General features: G+C 37.1%; 1 protein-coding gene across 2 annotated transcripts; it reads left to right on the top strand.

The window, feature by feature from the left end:
• Positions 1 to 21,101: 21,101 nt before the first annotated feature.
• On the top strand, positions 21,102 to 24,299 carry LOC133797851 (probable phytol kinase 1, chloroplastic). Of its 2 annotated transcripts, XM_062235930.1 has the most exons (6): positions 21,106 to 21,527; positions 22,924 to 22,991; positions 23,107 to 23,238; positions 23,332 to 23,447; positions 23,528 to 23,642; positions 23,870 to 24,299. In XM_062235930.1, exons 1-6 carry the CDS (start codon positions 21,210 to 21,212, stop codon positions 24,054 to 24,056), a joined length of 936 nt encoding a protein of 311 aa, XP_062091914.1. In that variant the 5' UTR covers positions 21,106 to 21,209; the 3' UTR covers positions 24,057 to 24,299. The 2 variants fall into 2 exon arrangements, with proteins under 2 accessions (XP_062091915.1, XP_062091914.1); XM_062235931.1 differs by lacking the exon at positions 22,924 to 22,991 and having other exon boundaries at positions 21,102 to 21,527; positions 23,102 to 23,238.
• Positions 24,300 to 24,848: the final 549 nt, after the last annotated feature.

Genomic DNA, 24,848 nt, shown 5'->3' with positions numbered 1-24,848 from the left:
TATCTGGAGAAGGCATCAAAGAGAATGAAGAAGTGGGCAGATCAGAAGAGGCGACCGCTGAAATTCAAAGCAAGCGACTTAGTGATGATCAAGCTGTAATGACCCAACTACTCTAGACTTTGGACCATTAACGAAAACTATACATAAACCCTAATCCTTAATAGAACTCACAAGTGAAAAAGATCATACTTTATTAAAACCTTGTAAAAACCAATGTTTATACTTACATAACTCAAAGCAGGATATGGGATCTCACTGTTTTAAAAAGAAAACATATCTTAATTGAAATGAAAAGAGATTACAAAAATAGGTGCGGAAAATACACATAAACCATAAATAAAAGACTACATCCTCGAAATCGAACTCTCGACTCCTTGAATCCATTCATCACCGATACACATTCCCCAAGCATCCACGAACCTTACCCGCCACTATAGCTATTTTCCTGCACATATAAACAAAAAGGAATGAGCCTAATGCCTAGCAAGGAAAATCTACCACATAGTTCATATACATAAATTTCATAAGAAACATAAAACATAACATAACACTTATATCATACACATACTATAATGGCCATTATTACTTGGGGTCCCATAGACTAAACAAGTCATATGCCCATTAGATTAGTGGGGTCCTACTAGCTAAGTAGGTCATATGCCCATAATCTATTTGGGGTCTTGTTAATCATATGGGTCATATGCCCAAGCCTACATACATACATATCATAACACATTTCATAACATAAAAACATAAGATAACACATATAAAACATATAACATATGAATTCTATCCTATTTTCCTTACCAAAATACCGGGATATGAGGACAGAGGTGAGACTTTGGAACACTCCTAAGAACCATTTGAAAAAGAGTGAGTATAGAGAAGAAGAGAAATGAAAAGAATGGAAGGACTAAACCATTGAGAAAATACTTACCAAAAACTTATGTGTGAATTCTTAGATTTCCTAACCAAAATAAGAATAAGGTTAGAATAAGTAGAAGACTATGAGAACTTTTGAAGAAAAATTACATAAATGAACTAGAGTTTGGGTTACCTTGAAGACTTGTAAGACCAATCTAAACCTTGAACCAAAATACTATAAATCCTTACTTTCCCAAGTGTTTGATAAGCTTATGATTTCCCCACCCAAGTGTTTACACTCTCACACTCACCTAGCAACTTGCAGCCTCTGAACTTAGAGCAAAAGATGAATAATGGTTGGGTACTAGGTCCTATTTATAGAGTTTAGGAATGAAAGGATCTTAATTTAACTTGAATAAAAATAATGGCTTTTTAGGTGAAAATAATTTGAATAATCGTTCAGCAGAGGCTGAAGACTCGTTCAAAAAGGTGCTGGACTTATCAAAAGGTTGAATGGAAAATGAATTCAAAAGCATTCAAAATATGCTGAAGGAGGCGATATATCGCCTGGACCATTATGCCCGAGGCAAACGTGCATCGTTTCGTGTTTTCCATATCTACGTGCTGCGATATATCGCCCCCTATAGCTGCGATATATTGGCATTCGCTGATTATTTAAACACGAAATTACACATTTTTAGCTTAATTGAAATTGAGTAAACAGCCTTGACTAAGCCCTCAAACGTATTCAAAGCTGCTGACTGACCTTAGAGCATTCAAACTTTACCCTTATAAAATTTAATCCTCAAAATACTTAATCCTTAATCACCCATACATAACATGTGCTTAAAATCCTATTGGTTCTTATCTAAACCTTATAGTATAATAAATATTATCCTCAATATCAGCCATATTAATCAAACCTTAGGTTAACATTAATATTCTTAAACTATAGGTTAAACTTAGAAAATCTACAAGTACTACTATGAGTGTCCAAATAATTCCCGCTCTGAACCAAAAATCCACAGTCATAAAGATAATACTATAAATACTATAATACTACTATCTAACTAGCTAAGTAAAGTTCTTGGACTCTACACAAGCTGAGGCCCGAACAACTGAGATTCCGAGGGAATAAGGACATCAGACTCGTCCGCAAATACGAGGGTCCTGTTCCAGTCATCTCGAAAGTGGGCCTGACCTCCTACAAAGTCAGCTTACCTGGATGAAGATACACCCGGTCTTGCACGTCAGCAACCTCAAGCCGTATCATGAAGATCCCGCACGCAACCAGTCTACTAGAGGAGGAGTCAGCGTCAAGCCATGAAGCAGCAGACAACCTGAAGAAATCCTAGCAGAGAGGACCGTGGTCGTGGACAGAAGGAAGAAGAAAGAGTTTCTGGTGAAGTGGAAAGGGCTCGGAGATGAAGAAATTTGCTGGGAAAGGGCGGAGGACTTGCACAAGCATACGTAGAAGATTGAAGATCAGCAAGGGGCAGGTTCATCGAGGACGCCGAAGGTTTAAGTGGGGGAGGGGTGTGACGTGCTGCGTCATGACACACCTCCAGGGGGCCATTTTGTAGATATGAGCATGCCTTGGTGTTTGATCATTAGTCAAGTCTTGCACCAAGTAACCTCATGGGTAGGGGATGGCACTTTTGTAATTATGCATATGTCTCCCAAACAAAAATCATATATGTTCCTGGAAAGACTTCATTTCCTTAGAAAGCTCCTTAGGGGGAGGTGACCTGGTGACTTAAGGTAGCACCATGGCCACCAGTAGATAGGGGTTTAAGCTGTGTATTCCCTTGCCCTATCAAGGCCTTATATGAATAAAACGATGCTTTTCCATGTCCCTTTGTGTAATGACCCACTAATCTAGACTAATTGGACCATTATCAAAACTATACATAAAACTTACATTTTTACAAAAATACCATAATTTATTGAGTAACTTGAAAAATAAGAGTCATTTACAAAGAAACAGAATACTAAGAAGGATTATGGGATCCCATTGTTTTTAAAACAAAACATGATTTAATATAAAAGACATTACATAATAATGCGGAAAATACACATAAAAATCATAAAAACATAAAAGGAGACTATATCCTCGAATCGAATAACGCTCGGCCCCTTGACTCCATTCATCATCGATACACATTCTCCAAGCGTCACGAATCTTTCCACCTTTAAACTTATTTTCCTGCACATAAACAGAAAGGAGTAAGCCTAATGCCCAGCAAGGAAAACCTAACACAAAATCATATACATAAATTCATAAGAAAACATAAAGACTTAACATAACACATATAACATACACTTATTATAATGGCCATTATTACTTGGGGTCCCATAGACTAAACAAGCTTATGCCCATGAGATTAGTGGGGTCCTACCAGCTAAATAGGCTTATGCCCACAATCTTTTTGGGGTCTTGTTAGTCAAATAGGGCATAAGCCCAAGCCTACAACATACACATCAATAACATATTCACAACAAAACATAACACATTAATAACATAAAACATATAGATAACACAAGCACATAACATATTAATTCTAGCCTATTTTCCTTACCAAAGTTACCGAGATTATGGACTGAGTTGGGATTGTTGGAACACTCCTAAAACCATAAGAAAGAGTAAGTCTAAAGAAAGGAGATGAAATGAAAGAGATGGAAAGACTAAACCATAGAAAACATACTTACCGACTTATATGCTTAAAAGCTTGGATTCCCTAACCAAAATAAGAATAAGGTTAGGGGACTGAGTAGAAGGTTTTGAGAAAGGAAATAACATAAAAATACAGAAAAGAACTAGAGTCTTGGGTTTACCTCAAAGATTGCAAGACCAATCTAACATCCACCGAAATACTATAGCACTCACTTCCCAAAGTGTTTGATAAGCTTATGATGTTTAAGCTTATAGTTTTTCCCCAAACCAAGTGTTTACACTCTCACACTCACTTAACACTAGCAGCCTCTGAACTTAGAGCAAATGGTGAATAATGGCTGGGTACTAGGTCCTATTTATAGAGGTTGGGAATGAAAATATCTTGATTTTACTTGAATAAAAATAATGGCTTTTTAAGTGAAAATCATTTGAATAATCGTTCAGCAGAGGCTGAAGACTCGTTCAAAAGATGCTGGACTGTTGAAGGAGTTTGAATGGCTAAAGGGAAAGGAATTCAAAAGTATTTGAATTCATGCTGGTGGAGGCGATATATCGCCCCCTATAGGCGATATATCGCCTGGACCTTTGTTCCCGAGGCGACCGTGCATCGATTCGTGTTTTCCGTATCTACGTGCTGCGACATATCGCCCCCTATAGCTGCGATATATCGGCATACGCTGAATATTTAAACACGAATTTACACATTTTTAGCTAAGTTTGAATGGATTAAACAGCCTTGACTAAGCCCTCAACGTACTCAAGGCTGCTGACTGACCCTATAACATTCAAATTTTACCCTTATTTAATTTAATCCTCAAAAATACTTAATCCTTAATTACCATTCATAACATGTGCTTAAAATCCTATTGGTTGATGTCTAAACCTTATAATATAATAATATAATCCTTAATATCAGTCACATTAATCAAACCTTAGGTTATACTTAATATTCTTAAACTATAGGTTAAACTTAGAAAATCTATAAGTACTACTATGAGTGTCCAAATAACTCCCGGTCTGAACCAAAAATCCAAAGTAACAATGATAACACTAAACATACTATAATACTACTAAACAATTAGCTAAGTAAAGTTCTTGGACTCTACACTTTGTGTATGCTTTCTTTACGATCTATGTGTTGCTTGTTTGTTACCTTCGTTGGGCCATTGCGTGCCACTTGACTGTGTTGTGTGCTCTGATTGTTGTGTGGGATGTTGTCTTTGGATAGCTTGCCTCGTGCTTGCTCCCGCTTCATAATTGCCCTTGCTTGTGTGAGACTTGTAACGTGGCTAACCATTGAGTTTGATTGTCGCAGGTGTGAATTCTAGGCTGACTTGCTAGCTACAAGCGCTAACAAGTGCCGCACGTTCCGTCAATTCGAGTATTGAAGTTGGCGGCCCGTGACACACAGCACCAACAAACACAAAAGGGTCCTCACCTTCAGGCTCAAAGGTGACCATCTTCCTTCTACAATCAATAGTTGCCCCATACTTTGACAACTAATCCATACCCAATATCATATCAAAGTCAGTCATAACCAACTCTATCAAGTCTATTGATAACTCTCTGCCCTCTACTGTCACTGGCAAAGATCTGACCCATCTCCTGGATACCACTAATTCTCCAGTGGGTAACTAAGTTCCAAACCCCACAACATAAAAATCACAAGGTCTACACAGTCTATCAATAATACTACTAGCAACAAAAGAATGTGTAGCACCAGAATCAATCAATACATTATAAGGGGTTCCAGCACTAAGAAGCTGACCTGTAACAACTGAGGGAGAAGCCTCAGCTTCTACTTGAGTCAATGCGAACACTCGAGCTGGGGCCGAGCTGTCCGCCTTCCTGGGTTCTTCTTTTCTTGCCTGAGGGCAATCTTTCTTAAACTGACCCACTGCTTCACACAAGTAGCAGGCCTTTGCCCTACACTCTCCCAAATGACGCCTCTTGCATCTAGGGCATTCAGGACGAGTCTTCCAGGCTTCACTACCCACTAGACGACCCATTGTAATACCACGGGGTCACCTGTCAGGACCTGGAACTGGAAAGGTGTCGGGAACCCTCCTCTTCTGATCACTGGGGCCTACACCCCTACCAGAACCCACAAATGGAGGACCTGTCCTCCTGAAATCTTTTCTGGCTGCACTGTCACGCCAGATCTTGTTCTCTGCACTCTCAGCTGTGAGTGCCTTTTCAATCACCTGTGCATAGGTAGTAATCCCAGCCACAGTGGTGATACGTACATCACGGGCTAATCTGGGTTGTAGCCCCTGCAAGAATCTCTCTCTCCTGGTCCCATCACTGGGCACTAGCTCCATGGAAAATTTTGCCAAACGATCAAATTTCAAGGCATACTCAGTGACTGACAAACTTCCCTGAAGTAGCCTGATGAATTCCTTAGCTTTCGCCGCCCTGATAGCATCATTGTAGTATTTCTCATTAAATAGAGTTTGAAACTTCTCCCAACTCAAGGCATTTACATTCTTGGTCTGGGTAATCACCTCCCACCAAATCCGAGCATCCTCCCGAAACATATAAGTGGCACATGCCACCCTCTCATTACCAGTTACCCTCATAAAATCAAGGATAGTGGTAATCATACTCATCCATTGCTCCGCCTTGGCATACTCATCCATTGCTCCGCCTTGGCAAGATCTGCACTGCCCTAAAAAATTGGAGGTTGTTGCTTCCTGAACCTTTCATAAAGAGGTTCCCATTTACTTCCAACCTCAGGCAACTGCTCTGCTGCTGGCACCGACACAGGAGGTGCCTCTGATACACTGGCCACTGCAGGCGCTTGCTGTTGTCTCAGGAGACGAAGCTCTTCTCCCTGTTTAAACACTGTTGTCTGCAAGTCATTAAACAACTGCTGCCAGTTTACAGGAGCTGGCTGTGGAATCTGTGACTGGTCATTCTCCTGACCCTGACTGTTATTATTATTCTGGCCCTGATCACTTTGGCCAGTTGAAGTATCTATCTGCCCTGGATTCATTCTTATTTCTGATATACCTTGCTGAAACATTGATCAATACGCCCACTCAGGTAGTAATAACTAAACCTCTTGCCACCTTACGGTCCAAGAACAAGCAGACAATTATCATATTCCACAGTCATACAATATACAGGCAGATATATGTTTATAGCATTTAGCACTCAGCATGTATCACAAAATAATTCATAATCAACCATACTAATAAGTATGTTCCAGCAATCTCAGTACTAATTAGCACACATTTGCTGAGGATATAATATTTCAGGGCACAGGTTAAACATGGTGTCTCATGCATACAGGTAAAGCATATATACTATATTTAAGCAGTTATACATATAACTACATAAATAGTTACCAAACCATGAATTGCGCTTGACTTCAGTGATGTGTGTACATGCCCAGCCAATCTACAGGAACCTTAACCTTGGCACGCTCTAATACCAAGTTGTAACACCCTGGCTACCCCAAAACATTTACAGTGAACCGAAAATTTGACTCGTTACCCGAGTCCTTTGGTTAAAAACGTGCTTCTAGGTGTTATTAACAGGCTAGGGTGGAAAACCAATAAAAAGGAAATTATATATATTTTATTAAACACATAAAACTGTTCATGAGCTCATCAAAACATTTACAAGTTATTTATAACACAAAATGGTCACTACTATTTCAAATTTACAACCCTGCTGACCTAAGCAGCAAAAATAGGGTAAACCCTTAGTTCCTCTGAGAACTCCTTGGCCATGATGGTCAAGCGGCCGCATATGTACACATCACCATCTAAGTTCTCCACTCAAGGTTGGGTGAGCTTTTCTTTCCCTTTACCTGCACCACATAGCACCCATGAGCCAAGGCCCAACAAGAAAACACAGTATTGCATATAAACATTATCAACTGATTATCATTATAACCACACAGAGCCTATAGCTCTTAAACAGATGAATGAATATCACTTGAGGTTCTGGTAAACCATAATGAGTGACTGACAAGCAAGTCACTAATTTGAACAGATGAGTGACTGATGGATAAGTCACTAGCTTAAACAGTTGAGTGACTGCTGGGTAAGTCACTAGCTTAACAGATGAGAGACTGATGAGTAAGTCTCTAACTTAACAGATGAGTGACTGATGGGTAAGTCACACATGCGCTTTTAATTTTCATCGAACTTGAGGTCGGTCTGGCATTAACGCTCTTCTGAGTCATTTAATGTAGATGTCGATTAGATCTAATCTTTATTGGCTTGCATTGAACATGCTAAGGCCGTCCTGACTTATAAGTCAACACTATGTGACCAGTGCCCAGTACCACTACCAAACTTGACTAATAAGTCCCAGCTTCACAGTTGATATTGACACATTTGCCAAATCTGACTAATTAGTCAGTACCATGCACAAGTGAGCAAGATTTGCTAAGCATTCAATAATCAATCCATGTCCACATTTACACAATCAACATGCCCCAAGAATAATCATGCATGTCACATATGGGGTGCAGTTTTCTTATCTCTGATTCGAGCTAGAATGAATAAAAGAACGACCCTTGAGAACGATTTGGCTTTTAGTCCTTTAGCGGTCACCTAGTCATAACCAAATATGGGACACCATCAATAAAATGATAATCAAGGGTTTCCAAACCAATATCTAGCCTTTGATACATCAATCCCCACTAATCTGAGTAGTAGGAACGATCCCGAGGCCTAAAACCATGTTCCCGGGGCCAAAACACTCAAACGAGCTCAACCCTGCTCAAGGGCTGCGGCCCTGACACCTTGGGCCACGGCCCCCAGCCACTCCAGGAGCAAGGGCCGCGACGCCCAGCAAGGGCAAAACTGCTCCACCTGGTTCATCGAGCTAGGGCCGCGACGCCCAAGAACAACGCCGCGACCCCCAACCCAGATTCATCCCTAAACACGATTTTCATCATCCCAAAGCCTCCAAAATCATGCCTAAACATTACCAAACCATCAAATCAAAGTTCCCAAGCTTCCCAATGGTCCAAAACCATCAAATCCCAAGGCTCAAACGAACCAAAAACTCAACGATTCACAAAAGCCAATTCTAAGCTTAGAAACTCTAAAACTCAAAACTTTAAACATAGATTACCTTTGATTGGGTTGTTTCTCGTCAAATCCTTCGGTCAAGAAGCTTATAATCTTCCTTAGGATCGCTATGCCTCGATCCTCGCTTGATTCTGACTCCTAGAACTCGAGATTTCTTCGAAAACGCTTCGAACGGTAAAAATGAACTAACGAGAAAGAACGAGAGGTTTTCTAACGTACGTTCTATCTAATAAGCTACTTCAAGCTTAAGTAACCTCAAATAAAACCTAGTGCTCGGGGTCCCAAAAACACCCCCAGGGACATCATAATCAAAACTTCCAGAATTTCATCCTGATCTCAATAACTCCTAATTTATCATCAAATAAACATTCTTATTACCCAATAATTGACCCTGTTGTGACAAAACCGCTAATCCATTATATAGGACCGTCTCATGCCGAATAGCTCGAATATATCTCCATAATAATGGGATCTCATTCACAAATCACAATATGCACCCAAATACACAAATATACCCTTAATGGGCCAAATTGTCAAAACACCTTAATATTCAAATGTGGACCCACATGCATGCATATAACATCATATTATAATATAATTCACATAAACATGCATATATTCATTTAATGACATAATTAAACAGTTATGGCCCTCCCGGCCTACTAATTCAGCCATTAAACCGCATTAGGGATTTCGGAGCATTACAGTCGGTTTTCGGATCGCACAAATCCAGACCAAAAACCGAATTCCGAATTTAATAATATAAAAAAACTTCCCAAACCGACCGATGCTCAACCTTACTTTCTAAGAATAAATGATAATGAATTATAGATAGAGGAAAATTCTATAGTATGGGTGCCAGTTTAGTTCTTACCGGTAGACGCATCTCTGTTTCCAGCTTGTAGATAAATTATAACCCAATTTTTTTATATGACGGTGTATATTATAGTTATAGTATGTATTCCACCAGTTTTTTAAAAAATTAAATACTTTACAATGTCCAAAATAAGAGTTCAAAATGGTTAGTTGCACATGTATAAAAAATAAAACACGTGTGCAATTGACTATTTTATTTTAGGAATCGTAAATTATTTGGAATTTCTCGAAAACTAGTAAGATGCTTGTTATAAGCACAATATACAACGTCATATAAAAAAAATTAGGTTATAATTTTTCTACATGCTAAAAACAGAAACACTCCTACCAATGGGAACTAAACTGGCATCCTACCCCTATTATAGAATTTTCCCATAAATGTAATAGTCGTTTTATTTTGTAATTTTTCCTACTCCATAACTAGTACTACATTTTTTTTCATCGAAACGTGACAACTTGTACATTATTCATGGTACACAACTAGTACCTTTTTTTTTAGAAAAGAATCTCAATATTATTAAAAATCAACTATTGTAGATGAACATAACATACGAGGACGAAAATCAATCCACAACTAATACTAATTATTGTATAATGTTGAGTACCATAAAATAATAATTTATCAAAAAAATGGGATTTTTTCTCATATACACAAAAAAAAAGTGAAAAGATATCTTTTATACGGTTATATAAGTTTTTTTTTTCACTATTACTGTAGTGCGGCAATTCTTTCTTTCTTATGGTCTCCTCTTCGGCACTCAAATCTCTTGTTTGGATGTCCAAAATCATCCTGTGATTCATTTGTTGAGAAATCAATAAGTTTCCTGTACTTCATTAAGAGTGAATGACGCTGAATGGCAATGCTTAAATTGGTCAAAGCGTATTTAGAGCAATCTAACGGGTACTTTACTCTATTTATCAAAATATTTCATCAAAACCCTATTTTTTATATTTTACTTCACATTTTTACATTATATCATATATCAACTACTTTATATTTTCTTTTACATCATTTAAATATTATATTTATAAATATTATTTAATAGTTAAAGTAAAAAAAACATATTAAAAAAAAGTAATAATAAAAATTTTGCTAATGGGAGAGAGATGAAAAAATGGACAAAAATAAAATAAAATTTACATAGCTAATTTAAGCTTAGCTACATTTAGAATATAATTTATTAAGTTTAGTGCTAAGCTATTATACATATATATTTAGAGGAGCTGATGGAGTAGTTATTAAGTCATTTAGCTAAATTTTTTTACATTTTGACCGCCATAGTGACTCTGCTCTTAGAAAGATGAGTGTTTAAAAAGGCTAAGGTGTTTATGATATGTGAAAGTTTTTCAACTAAATTTTGAAAAGGAAATTTGATTTTTAATGCAATAAGTGACACTCCGTTTGAAAAATACCTTATGACTATATAACTCTCGTTTTAGTCCTACTAATGCCGTTACTACCCAAAATACCCCTGGCATATTTTTCCCTCTCTTTTTCTCATAGTCTTCACTCTCTGTCTCTTATGTTTTCCCTCTCTATCTCTCAAACTCTCGTACACACAAAAAAGCCAGCCACCATTAATTTGCATTTCGGATCTAGGGGCAAGTTGTGAGTCCTTTCAAGTCAAGAAACTTCATTTTGGATTTCGGATCTAGGGGAAAAAATCGTATGGGTAAGTATATATTTGTTATATGTAGTGAGGAAACTTGTCTGGTTACATTACTTGTCTTATTTCGAACAGATCTGTGTATGCCTTCATGTTTTATTGCAATTTTTCACGGAATGAATTTTGGATACTTCGTGCGTTTTTTTCTGGATTTTTTTCCTGCCTCGATGAGTTTCGATGAAACTCGATAAGTCTCGATGTGTTGCATGCATGCTGGCTCGATGGTCCTCGATGGACCTCGACGTGCCTCGATAGTGTTAGGATGTTAGTACCTCGATGGTACTCGATAGGTGGATAAGAGTTTAATTGGATTTAATAACTCGATTGTACTCAATAAAACTCGATAGGTGTATAAGAGTTTAATTGGATTGTTTGCCTCGATAGTACTCGATAGGTGTATAAGAGTTTAATTGGATTGTTTGCCTCGATTGTACTCGATAAAACTCGATAGGTGTGACCTCGATAGGACTCGACATATATCGATAGAAATCGATATTTTCTGTTTTACGTTGTAGTTTAACTTTTTGACCTTTTTTTTGTTTTTTTTTTTGCAGATTCGACTGTTTCCGTATTTTTTGCATTCAATGGTGTTTGGGAACTCAAAAATAGGGATTGGATTTTCAAAGATGCTGAAAATCAAGTTCTGCCCGTGGAGAAGGGTGTGACATATGAGCAACTGCTTGACATTCTGTACGATGAGCTTGAAGTGGATAAATGTGTGCATGAGTTGAAAATTGAGGTCCCGCTCACATGCCTATCACAATCCGTCAAACCTACCGTTATAAAAAATGATAGGCATGTGCGTGCATTCATTGGGTTAGCATCAAAATCTGTAGAGAAGCTCATTCCTCTATGTGTCACATTGATTAAGAAAGGAGGTGTAAGAAATGCATCAGCTTCTGCCAGCGTTAATAAAGAAGTTCGATTTGAAGATAACATTTCTCCTCCATGTCATGGTTTCAAAGGAACTCAAGGTGACGTTGGAACATGTGGTCCCGAGACAAATCCAGATGTCATAGTCCATGGTGATATCCCGGTTAGAGATCCTTCATATGTGCATGACACGGCGTAGTACGATCTCTATGGCTACGAGCCTTATGTCAACGACGATCCTGTTGCTGATGCAACAGATCTTGGTGGGCCAGATGTTAGGGTAAATTTTCCAACACAGAGTTCAGATGTTATGGTAGATGAGGAGCACAGAATAGAAGACCGGCAAACACCTGGGACCAGCAGTAGTCGTCCAGGTCCAAGTAGAACTGATGATAGTTTTAGATGGAGTTCTCCACTGGACTTAGGTGAAGATCGTAGTACATGGAGTGCTCCCATGTTCACCAAAGAGGATATAGAGGCCTCACATCAACATCATTCCTCAACCAGCAAAGCTTCAGGAGAATTGCACCTTGGGAAGTTCTTTCAGAACAAGCTTGAATTGAAAACCAAAGCATCCATATTTGCGATGAAGAATAATTTTGAGTTTATGGTGAAGAAATCTGGGACTGATGTGTGGTACATTACCTGCAAGGATCTAGATTGTGGTTGGAGATTGAGGGGTAAGAAAAAAATGCGATCTGAAATGTTCGAGATTACTGTATACAACGAAGTACACACTTGCTCACAAGAAATTCGAGATAAGGACCACCATCAAGCATCACCGTGGGTTGTTGGGCACTTAATCAAGAGGAAATTTGCTACCGATGGTACTCGGTACATGGCAAACAATATAAGGGAGGACATGAAGCACCATTTTTGGGGTTGAAATGAGCTATGAGAAGGCATGGAGATGCAGAGAAAATGCTCTTATGTATGTCAGAGGGACACCTGAGGAATCATACTCCAAGTTACCAGGATACCTGTGTCAGTTGGAGCATAAGAACCCATGTACAATTACTGATTTTGTAGCAGAAGATGGTCGTTTCTTGTATTGCTTCTTTTCCCTCGGTGTTTCTAGGTGTTGTTTCCAGTACTGTCGTCCTGTAATTTGTGTGGATGGCACATTCTTGAAGAATAAGTATGGTGGCCACATGCTCTGTGCTGTTGCGTTGGATGCAAACAACTAGTTGTTTCCAATTGCGTTTTCATTGGTGGACAGTGAGAACCATAACTCTTGGACTTATTTCATGGGAAAATTGAAGGAAGCCATAGGGGACGTTGAGAACCTTGCTTTTGTATCGGACAGGCATAAAAGCATTAATCATGCTTTGGAGCTTGTGTTCCCAGATGCGTATCACGGTGCATGTTACCATCATATCTGTATGAATGTTGTGGCAAAATTCAAAACTGACCATGTGCAAGACATCATGGGGTGTGCAGCGTACGCATTTCGAAGAACGGAATTTCACAAGTTCTTTGAAAAGATTAAGGTAATTGATTCGCCCATTGCTCAATATCTAGAGGGAATTGGCTTTGAAAGGTGGAGTAGTGCTTATTTTCCTGGTAACCAATACAATATCATGACGAGTAACTACGTAGAAAGCTTTAACAATAAGACCAAGGAGGCAAGGAGCTTTCCAATCGCCACTTTTCTTGAATTCATAAGATTCACTCTTCAGTCTTGGTTTGCAGATAGACGTGAAAGAGCTGCAAAAGCAACAACTGTGTTATCACCTGAGATGGAAAATGATTTGAAGCAAATAGGTGATAAAGCAATTTTTTTGGATGTCCAAGTCCTTGGTCATCACGAATTTCTTGTGGTCGATGGTAATGGTGATGGTGAGGTAAACTTGGCCACAAAATCATGCTCTTGTGGCATGTTCCAAACCATTGGGATACCCTGTGTACATGCTTTTGTTGCAGCCAGAAAAAGAAGCATAAACATTTACTCATTGTGTTCCCCTTATTATAGAATCGAGGCATTGAAGGACACTTATAAAGATACTATTTACCCTGTTGGGAACGAGGATGAATGGGTAATCCCTGATCACATCAGAGATACAGTTGTCGGCGTCCCCGCTGAGAAAACCCCTGTAGGAAGGCCCAGGAAACAGAAAGTGGGTAGGCGAAAGACAAATCGCTATGCTTCACGCGGGGAAAAGATTGTCAAGCCACGTAAGTGTAGCAGATGTGGTGGTAGTGGGCACAATAGGAAGTCATGTAAGGCTAGGATTTAAAATATTGTGTTATGTAATTATTTAATTGATTTTGCTTCTTCTCTATTTATATTTGGTTGTTCATTACGGTTTCCATTATTTCATTACGGTTTATGATTTAGCACTAATCTCCCTATTCGATTTCTTAATCTAGTGCTGACGAAAAACCACTTCAACAGTCTCCAACACATAAAACCATTGTACAAATATCAAGTTTAGTGACAAATTTTTACACCAATGATGCTCTATTTTTAAAAATTTTAAGGGGTCATAGTATAATTTTAAAACTTTTTAACACTTCATATTTTTTTTCTTAAATAATAAGAAAGATGTAAAGGAAAGAAAAATTGAGGTACACATGACTATGAGATGGTTAAACACCAAAATATATGCTCATATAATTAGCACTCTAATATTATTTTTTCTATTTAAGAAATAGATACTTCTAGTTCCTATGTTTAATTTAAATTCAAGTTTGTACCATTTGCCTTTTTTTAAGAAAAATAAAATCTGTTTTAGACCTATTTTGTAAAATGATTTTTTTAAAGAAAAAACCTCTAAAGGTCAAATTATGTGAATTTAATATTTTTTTATTTAATAACTTTTTCAAAAAATATTGTTTGATAAAAAATAATATACAAAACTAACTATATGCTATACAATACAAGATGTGTAAGACAAAAATGTAAAGAGCATCACGGGGCCAAATTCTGATAGAACAGGTCCACACACCACTTGGTCTTGAAATGCTGGATGTTCTCATCGATAACAGTATCGAGTGGTAGCCTGGAAACTAGATGCTCGATATGTTTGATGGCAAACATACCACAATCCCCACTGCATAGAATCGATTTTGTGTCAATAGAAGATAAAAATAACTTTAATTTTCAAATTTCAAAATCCACTAATTAAATAAAGGGAATACCTTGTCTTATTCTGAGGACACTCCTCTGGAGGAATACGACAATATGAGAAAGACTTTGCATTCTGCTCAGGACTGACCTGGAGGTCCTCATGGTCGTTAAACATGCCAGAACACCATAACAACGAAGGCAACAATAAGCACCAAGGCTTGATCGCTTCCTCCATCAAAGCGGGACTGAGCACGCTATGGTTGGAATCATAAACATTGATGCACCACGTTGGAATGGAGACTTCACTCACATTTTTCCATGATATAAGGTATTGATTATCATCGCCCTTCAACATTCTCAGCACATCATCGTCCCATGTATACTTAGTGCCGGTCTCTCTGAAATGATTCCAACAACCTAGGCACACCTGGGGGAAGGTGGTGTTCATGATCGCAGCATCCTGCCGAAATGCAGCATGGTAAAAGTGGCGTCAGTGGCGTAGCATGTACAAAGCAGCATCAATATGCTAAAAAAACATAAAAATTTGTTATTACCATCAATATATTTTAAGATTGAATTGAAAACATGAATGTAATTTACATACCGAATCCCAAAGCCATGTCTGGACTGTGTGCAACTGTAAGAACCATGGCACACCGTGCGTCCCAGTATACACGTTGCGGTCTCTCTTATTGTCGATCTTCCCGATGATCCACTTATGGAAGCTCTTCTCCTGCTGTGGGTCACACTTCCTCAGTGGTTCAGCAACTAGCCCCTGTTTATCATGTCTGATCTTCTTTGTTGGGTCGGTGAAGTCATCAAAACGCTTGGGCCTGCGTTTCTTCCTGACAACTTCAAGGCCAGCTGCCTCCTTGGGCTGCAGTACTCGTACACTGGGACTGTCAGCATCACTGGCAGCTACAGATGTCTAGGCCTGTGGAGTGGAGGGTTGATCACCACACTCGTAGTCTGCAGGCAAGATATCAGACTCTGTATCTGATTTTACGTCAGTGGATCGACCTGAGACCAGTGAAAGTAGCTGCACCAACTGAGCCATGATCGTGGTCTGATTCTGTAGTAAGGTTGCCTGGCCCTCCTCAACCCTCTTGAGCCTCTACAGAAGTTGCTCATAATCAGGCTGGGCAACCTGACTAGATGAAGCTGCACAGGCCTATGAAGTGCCCTCATCAACCCTCGGGACATCCTCATAAAAAATGGAGGCTTCCTTTGCAACTTCTGCTAGCTTCTCTGCCTCCTTCTCAAGTACCACTACTTCGTCCACTGCAATCCCAGCCTCCAACTCAGGGAATAACCTGGAATCAACTTCTGGGAGGCTATTGTAGTAGACTACCTCACCGGGACGTGGCTTCAGCATGGAAAATACCACTAACTGCATGGTTGAATAACATGTGTCAGAAAAACTTTAATAAAATAAATCGCTAATCAATTAATTTGTGACATTTAACAAGATAAAATGGAACTTACTCGACGATTGGCGAATATAGGAGCCAACAGAGCTGTCGAAATAGTGATATCAGTCTTCGTAGCCCAGCTGAGCATCCTCGGAATCTGATTCCCACTATTCTCACTGAACTTACTCCCGAGAGAAGGCATGGCCTCAAAAGCCCAGTAAAGAAGCGCGAGTGCATAACAAGTGAAACTATACTTCGCCTCCTTCTGTTTTTTGCTTGACCCCTCTTTCTTCTTCTCCTCATAGTGTTTCAATTGCTTCTTCATGTCCTTTTGAAGGCCTTTGCTAACCTTCTTAAATGACAACTTCCCCCAAGGATACTTGAAAAAGTAATCAATATCCTCAACCATCCTTAGGGAATCTCCCCATATCGTTGTTGTCTTCTCTGGGGCATTCAGTACCTCCTCTATCAAATAGCACAAACCCAGCTTAAATGCATCTTCTGGGTTTGTGGAGGCCTTCAGTGCATCTTCCAACTGACCAAAACTAACCTTCGAATCACCATTAAAATATTCCTGGATGATCTGATCACTTGAAAGATGCTTTTTCAATTCATCTGGGGATGGTGAGTTCCCAAAATTTAGCCCGGTAACTAGGGAAAACTCTGCAATACCAAATCTACAGAGAGTGTTGCCCAGGTAGAACTGACCCTCTTCAGGCTTCTTACTTTCTACCTTACGCAACATTAGCTGATGCAGCAGAACCCCAGAAAAACTAAACGGTTTTGCCTTGAAGAACTGTCCCAACGGGCATGCCTGTGCCCTTTCAATAAGACCATGCCTCTTAAACTGCTCTATAAGGGTATCCAAGTAGGCACTACCCCTATAAGTGACACGGTCAGGAAAGTGTTTCTCCAACGGCACAATAAGTTCAGGCATCTGGAAAAAAAAACAAAAAAAATGTTAAAAAAAAAAAGTTAAAAATGTAAAACAATCTGGTAAGGCAGTTACTATCGAGGCAGAAACAATCGAGTTCTATCGAGTCTTATCGAGGCCTATCGAGGTAAGGCAAAAAAACCAAAGTCTAGTCATATCGATTCCTATCGAGGTGGGTCCTAAAAATCCCAAAGCCGTGTATCATCGAGTCCTATCGATTCCTATCGAGGTGGGTCCTAAAAATCCCAAAGTCGTGTATCATCGAGTCCTATCGAGGTAGGTTCTAAAATTCCCAAAGCCTTGTATCATCGAGTCCCCTATCGAGTCCTATCGAGGTAGGTTCTAAAAATTCCCAAAGCCTGTATCATCGAGTCCCCTATCGAGTCCTATCGATTCCTATCGAGGTAGGTTCTAAAAATTCCCAAAGCCTTGTATCATCGAGTCCCTATCGATTCCTATCGAGGCACAGTCTAATCCATTCCTCATCCTATACTATCGAGTCCTATCGATTTCTATCGAGTTTCATGAAAATATCGAAAGAAACCCAGATTTCTTCATTGCCAGCCCCGATCTATCCTATGAACAAAAATCAACAAAAAAAACCAGGCACATACACATATTGTAGATTAAAAACGAAATCCCTCACCTTCGCTTTCTTTGAGGTTGTTTCCTAAAAATTTGGTTGCCTTGCTCGACGTTTTCTCCTTCCCCTTCTCCGATCGTCAAGTCCGACCTTTGGGAGCCCTTGTTCGTGTTCGTGGAAGACAATGAAGTTGGGTTCTACGGATTCAATCGAGGCCTATCGATTTCAAAGTTTGCTTGGTTCGGGTATTTTGGGAGAGAATACGGAGAGTTTGAGAAAATTATGTCAGGGGTATTTTAGGTAGTAACGGCATTAGTAGGACCAAAACGAGAGACTTATAGAGATAAAGTATTTTTCAAACAGAGTATCACTTATTGCATTAAAAATCAAATTTCCCTTTTGAAATATGCTACACGTATCTCAAAAAAAAAATTCAGTGAATGAGCATATTATTGTTATTATTACATGTAAAAGTAATTAAAATAAAATAAAATAAAATAAAAATATATATTGCATATATAATAATAGTTCTTCACTTGTGAGTGTAGTGTTTCATTATTTGAAGTAGTTATTAGATACTTTATGACTTTTACGTGTAGCATTTTTTTTGTACATCTTTAGTATATTTTGTAGTTTTTTTTGGGTGTATATATTTTGGTTTGTATTTGTTTATTCTTTTGCGCTATTTGGTATATCCTTTGGTAATTTACAAAACTATAACATACACAATTAGACATCAACATAGTGTTAACAAAACAACTAAAAATCAACTAGATATCTAAAAAAATATATATATACCAAAGATGTATCAAAAAAGAAAAAAAGCTCGAAAAAAATTACCAAAAATCACAATAATTATTCCTTTTAATAAAAATATATATGCCTAAGGTATATAATAGACTCCACTGTAAGACAATGACAATTTCCAACAATATATTACTAGTTTATTTTGGGCATATGTTTAGTTTTTATTAAGTAAATTAGATTGATGTTTAGTTAACTTATAATTCAGAAAATTTTTGGTACATATTATGTATATTTTTTGCATGTCTTAGATATATATATTTTTTGTGTTTTTTGGTAATTTTTTCGAGGTTGTTATTTGGTTATTTTTTAGTTTATTTTTGTATGTCTGTTATTTTTTAGTTGTTTTGTTGACACTGGATTAATGTCTAGTTAATGTTTAAATTATTGTATTTAATGGTTATGTAAATCACCCAATGACATATCAAACAACACAAAAGAATAAACTAATAAAACCAAGATTTGTACACACAAAAATAAATTACAATATACCTAAAAATAAATAAACTTTCATAAAAGAAATAGCCTTAACAACATACTTCAATGGATCATCAACATTATCTTCACTCATCCTATCTAAAAAATAAGTTATTGCTTAAATAGTAGAATCATCATTTTTATCATTTGTAACTTCCAAAAAGAAACAAAACAAACTTAAAATGATAAATCAACTAAATAGTTACTACAAAACATTATATCTTTATAATATGAAAAATGACATTGATATGATGAAATGAAAACAACAATTAAAAAAAAAAAAAAAAACAACACAAAGAAGATCTGGATAGCAACAACATTAAGACAACTAACTAATAACACAGCATAAACTTTAAAGCAACAAAATAAATACCAAAAACAATATAACAACAACAACAAAAACTTAATTGAGACAGTAAAGCATTGACCATCTTCCCTAGTGTCAACGAAGCAACTAAAAATAAATCAAAATATACTCAATTAGAAATCAATTAGACATAGCTTAACATATTCCGAAAATAAACAAATATATATAGACAATTAGAAGTCAACAAGATATCAACCCAAAATATATCTAAAAAAAATTAAATATAAACTAAAAAATTAACTAGACATCAACCCCTACAATACGATGTGAAAAGAGCAACTAATAATCAATTACACATGGACTCACTACATCAACTTAAAATAAACTAAAAAACAACAAAACAACAATCTCAAATAATTACCATTGCATTTAAAAAGTATAAAAGATAAACTAAAAATATACCCCAAAATAACTAATATACCAAAATATACACAATTAAAAATCAATTAAACATAAACTCAACCTATGCAGAAGATAAACCAAACATTTTACTCAAAACATATTTAATGCATATTGTTATATAATGATTGTTGCTTTACATATTATGAAATTATTTAGGTAGAATGTGAAACTTATTCGTGAAACACGTAAAAGTAGGCAATTAATTTTGAAATTTGTTCTTATACTATGTATTCGCGTTTGTCTTTTTCACATTGTTGTTGCCTTTATTAATTTAATACTTGAAGTTAAAATTTCATAATTGCTACTGTCTACATTAAAAAAATTACAGGAATAATTAATTTTAAGTTCATTTTTTATAGATAAGCATTTCATATTTTTGACTTCTTATATTATATTATGGCTGCACGACTTAATTTGCATCTATGGATTGAATTTATACTTGATACTTAAATTGCCACTTATCACATATAAGATACATACATAGTTTGGTCATTATTAGGGATGTAAACGGGGCAGGGTGGGGTCGGGGATGGCTCCCCCGTCCCTGTCTCGTCTCGGGGTCGAGGCCTCATCGGGTATCTGTTTAATAAAAATATTTAATTTTTTTTCTTAAATTAATATAATTAATACTTTTTAATATAAAATAATTAAAAAATAATAAATTATACTATTAATAAATATATATTTTTATATAAATTATTATATTATATATTTTTAATAATATTTATATTAAAAATATAAACTACAATATAAACGGACCAGAGTCATGTTCCCCGCCCTGTCCCATTAATGACGTGCGGGTTAAATTGACATCCCTAGTTATTATATCACCACCATATGCAATTTGGATAAATTGACTACTCAAATTACCACATGCATGTGAAAATAGGAAAGAAATAGTTGTGGGAAGGTAAATTGTGTATTAAATAAATATTAAAAGGTAGTATAAAAGTAAATTGCAAACCGTATACAAAAGTAATAAAGGAGTAAAAAAAGTAAATTGGTATTCAATGTAAATTTTCCGAAATAAAATTACCATAAAATAATAAAAATGTGTTTGCCAACTAGTTTTTTGAATCAACTTCTTGCTTGTACAGAAGTTACTCTGCAAGAGCCCGATTTCCAAGCAACATTAATTTTTTGTGTTTCCCTACCATGAGCCTCTTAACCTTCACTCCACTCTCTATCGTGCGCCTCCCCCACCCCCTCCGTTCCTCCGCCGGCGACTTCCTTCATTCCTCGCCTTTTCCAGGCCTCCTCCCGCCGGAGCCCTCGCCAATACTTCGCTTCCAGCTTCTCTACCGAGCTCCGAACGTTCCCCGACGCATTTCCTTCGCCGTGAGTGGATGCCTGCCGGTCAGTGCCAGCAGTCATTTGACGCAGGATGCCGTAGCTACGGCTGCAGTGCTCGTTGGTGCGTACGGACTCGTCTTCACCTTCGACAGTCTGACCGGGCGAAATCTCATTCAACAGGTCTCTTCCTCTCTCTCTCTGATTGATCGATTATGCTAGTAGATTCCTAGACCTTGGATATGATATTTGTTATGATTCCATTTGATCTTTTTTTTAAGTTTTTGAATTCATAACGTTCTACTATTAGTACGAAAAGCTATCAAGATTCCATGGACTGTGATGATGACTGATGAGTATGGGTCTTGCTAAAATCCATTCATGCCGTACGGGGCTTTATATATCATGACGAAGTGCACGAATAGTAGTTCTATTGCTTTTTTTTTTTAAATGATATATTTATATAATAACTTTAATTACAAAAAAAAAAAAAAAACTTTTGGGGAGCCTGTGTAGCAGAATAATTCAATTTTCTTGAAATCTGGTCAGCTAAAATTGTAGTGGAATTGAACCTTCACTAAGAAGCACCATATGTTGAGTACTTAAATTTTAAGGGTTTCTCTTTTTTTTTTTCTTTTTTCTTTTTTTACAATCATCATGGAATTTCTACGTCATTGAACAGTTTAAGTAATAGTGACAATAAATTTATGGGAGACTACCTGTGGCTGTTGGTTGTTAATATTTTTCATAACCAGTTAACTATGTAAAACTCAAATTTGCACATATTAAATTTACCGTAGGCATAGAAATTTTCTTCTCTACCTCACACATATATAACTCAGACCTTCTGTGTTTTCAAAGGGAGAATTAGAGCTGCAAAAGCAATAGTGACAACTGGTTTAAGAGCATATTGTTATCACTACTTGGGTAGAACTCACTCCCAAAAGACTAGCTTATGGGGAGAATGACCAAAGTGGCTATAAACCACCAACTAATCTCATACTCATACCCACACTTCGTTGATGTGAGATCCTAACAATACAGCCTCTTTGGAGCGACGTCCACAGCAGTTCCCTTCATAGTATCTCACTCTAGGCTTCTTCCAGATTGTCTTTTTTGCAGGTTGCCCTGCTAGAGGGTGCTGATTTTAATACTATTTGTTCCAACCACTTGAGTAGAACTCACTCCAAAAAGAGCTAACCTCTGAGAGGAAGATGCTTAAGTAGTTATAAACTATCAACTAATCTCATACTTAGCTGATTTGTGATCCTAACACATACGTAGCATAATTAGGGAGAAGAATCTTAGTTAATGCCTAATGATATGATTTGGTGTTTTTCATCTTACTTTATATCTTTAGGTGTTCCAAAAATATTTTTTTAATTAAATATTTGAGGCGTATGCCTCGCCTCACAAAAACAAAATGCCTTGAGGCGTAAAAGCGGTATTTTAAACATTGGGTGTATTTTTCTGATAGCATGAATATAGTGGTTAATTACCAAAGTTTTGAATGATGTGTACTTTAGTTCATGTTTAATAGTTTCTGACAATGCTTATCATGCCTCAATAACTGTGGCAGGGTTTAAGTAGAAAACTAGTTCACATATTGTCCGGGTTGATTTTCATGGCTTCGTGGCCAATTTTTAGGTATCCCTTTACTTCTTGTCCAAAGATCCTGAAATCATTGAACTTCTAGTTTTGTGTTCTAGTTTTGTATCAGGTACCCTAACTACTTCAGCTGGTGATTTTGATGGTAGAATAGCACTTCAACAAGCGCTCGATACTTTGCTTCATTGGTTCCTATGGTGAATTGCTTAAGGCTTCTTGTCCATGGATTTTCACTGGTTAACGATGATGGACTGATAAAATCTGTGACTCGACATGGAAACCCTGAGTAAACTTTCCTATGTTCATCATTAAGCTGTATTGTTTTCTTTAAATCCAAGACATTACCAGGGGTTTAGCTTCAAGTTGTTCACACCTGCAGGGAGTTGCTTCGAGGTCCTTTGTACTATGTTATTGTGTTGATCTTATGTGCACTTGTCTTTTGGCGAGAGTCTCCAGTAGGCGTGATCTCACTATCGATGATGTGTGGTGGGGATGGTAACACTTCTAACCTTATTCCAATTTATTCTCTTCCTTTTACACCCTTTGCTTCATCTTTTTTAACTTAATGATTTCAGGTGTTGCTGATATAATGGGCAGAAAGTTTGGCTCTGTAAAGATTCCTTACAACCCAGGCAAGAGTTGGGCGGGCAGCATATCGATGTTCGTCTTTGGATTCCTGGTTTCTGTCGGGTGCATTTCTAACCTTTATTACTACAATCATTCATTAGTAGTTTAAGACTCACAATGCCTACAATTCATAACCTAGAGGGATTAGTTGAAAGGCCAAGTCTGTGGTTTGCTCCCACATGCACCCTTCGATACTTTAGCTCATTAAATGAGTTTAGAAAAAGACCTACTATTCCCTTCATATCAATTGGCATCAAAAATTATATGTGCATTTTTTGTTTTGAATGTAGGATGCTGTACTATTTCTCAGCTCTGGGATATATCCAATTGGATTGGTCCTCGACAATTCAAAGAGTGGCTCTGGTGGCTATGGTGGCAACAGTGGTTGAGTCTCTTCCAATTTCGGAGGCAGTAGATGACAATCTATCTGTTCCATTAGCGACCATGATAGCAGCTTATTTAAGTTTCAATCTTTAGCCGTGATCATGCTGCTGAGTTGTTCATGTTATATGTCGATTTTCACCCCTTCATCATGGATGGAATGGACTTGTCAAATCTACAACCACAGGTTGTATTTCTTGAATTAGTCAAAGTAAGATAATGGCCGGGCCAACTTTGGTGAAGATGTGAAATTGAGTGGTTGATTTCACCTTAAATGGGATGTGGGAGGGTTTCGTCAACATAAATTTATAGCTAAAAAAAGATCCAGAGTTGGAGCTATCATTTGTTTCATGAAGTTTAAAGGGAAATCTACAAAAATACACTAAAAGTTAAAAAAAATCTGAAAAATACGGTGCATTACAAAAATACGGAATTTTTGGATAAAAACACGGAATGGCAAAATTGTAAATACGGAGTGGCAAAATCATAAATAAAAGCTGTAAAATACAATTTTTTGTGAACAACGTTTACAAACTAGTAAATATCTGTTACAAACTTGTAAATATCTGTTACAAACTTGTAAATATCTGTTACGTGTTTGTAAATAATATTTACAAAATCCATTATAGAATTGTAGATTTTGTTTTTTTGTTTTTTAAGATAAAACTTCCAAATAAATTTGTAACTAAATTTTTTATTTTTGTAACAATAGTTTACAAATCTAGTTTTACAACTAAGAAATATATTTTTGTAACTAATATTTACGAAAATATTTTATAGTTAAGAAATCATTTGAAAATGTCTTCTTCTTTACTATGAGAGAAATAAAAAACCGGATCACAATTATTATCAATTACCCAAGTAATAAATCTAAAACAAAAACAATGG

This window comes from Humulus lupulus, chromosome 8 (assembly GCF_963169125.1).
Source record: "Humulus lupulus chromosome 8, drHumLupu1.1, whole genome shotgun sequence".
Classification (NCBI taxonomy): domain Eukaryota; kingdom Viridiplantae; phylum Streptophyta; class Magnoliopsida; order Rosales; family Cannabaceae; genus Humulus; species Humulus lupulus.
This window is presented reverse-complemented; position numbering and strand designations above follow the sequence as displayed.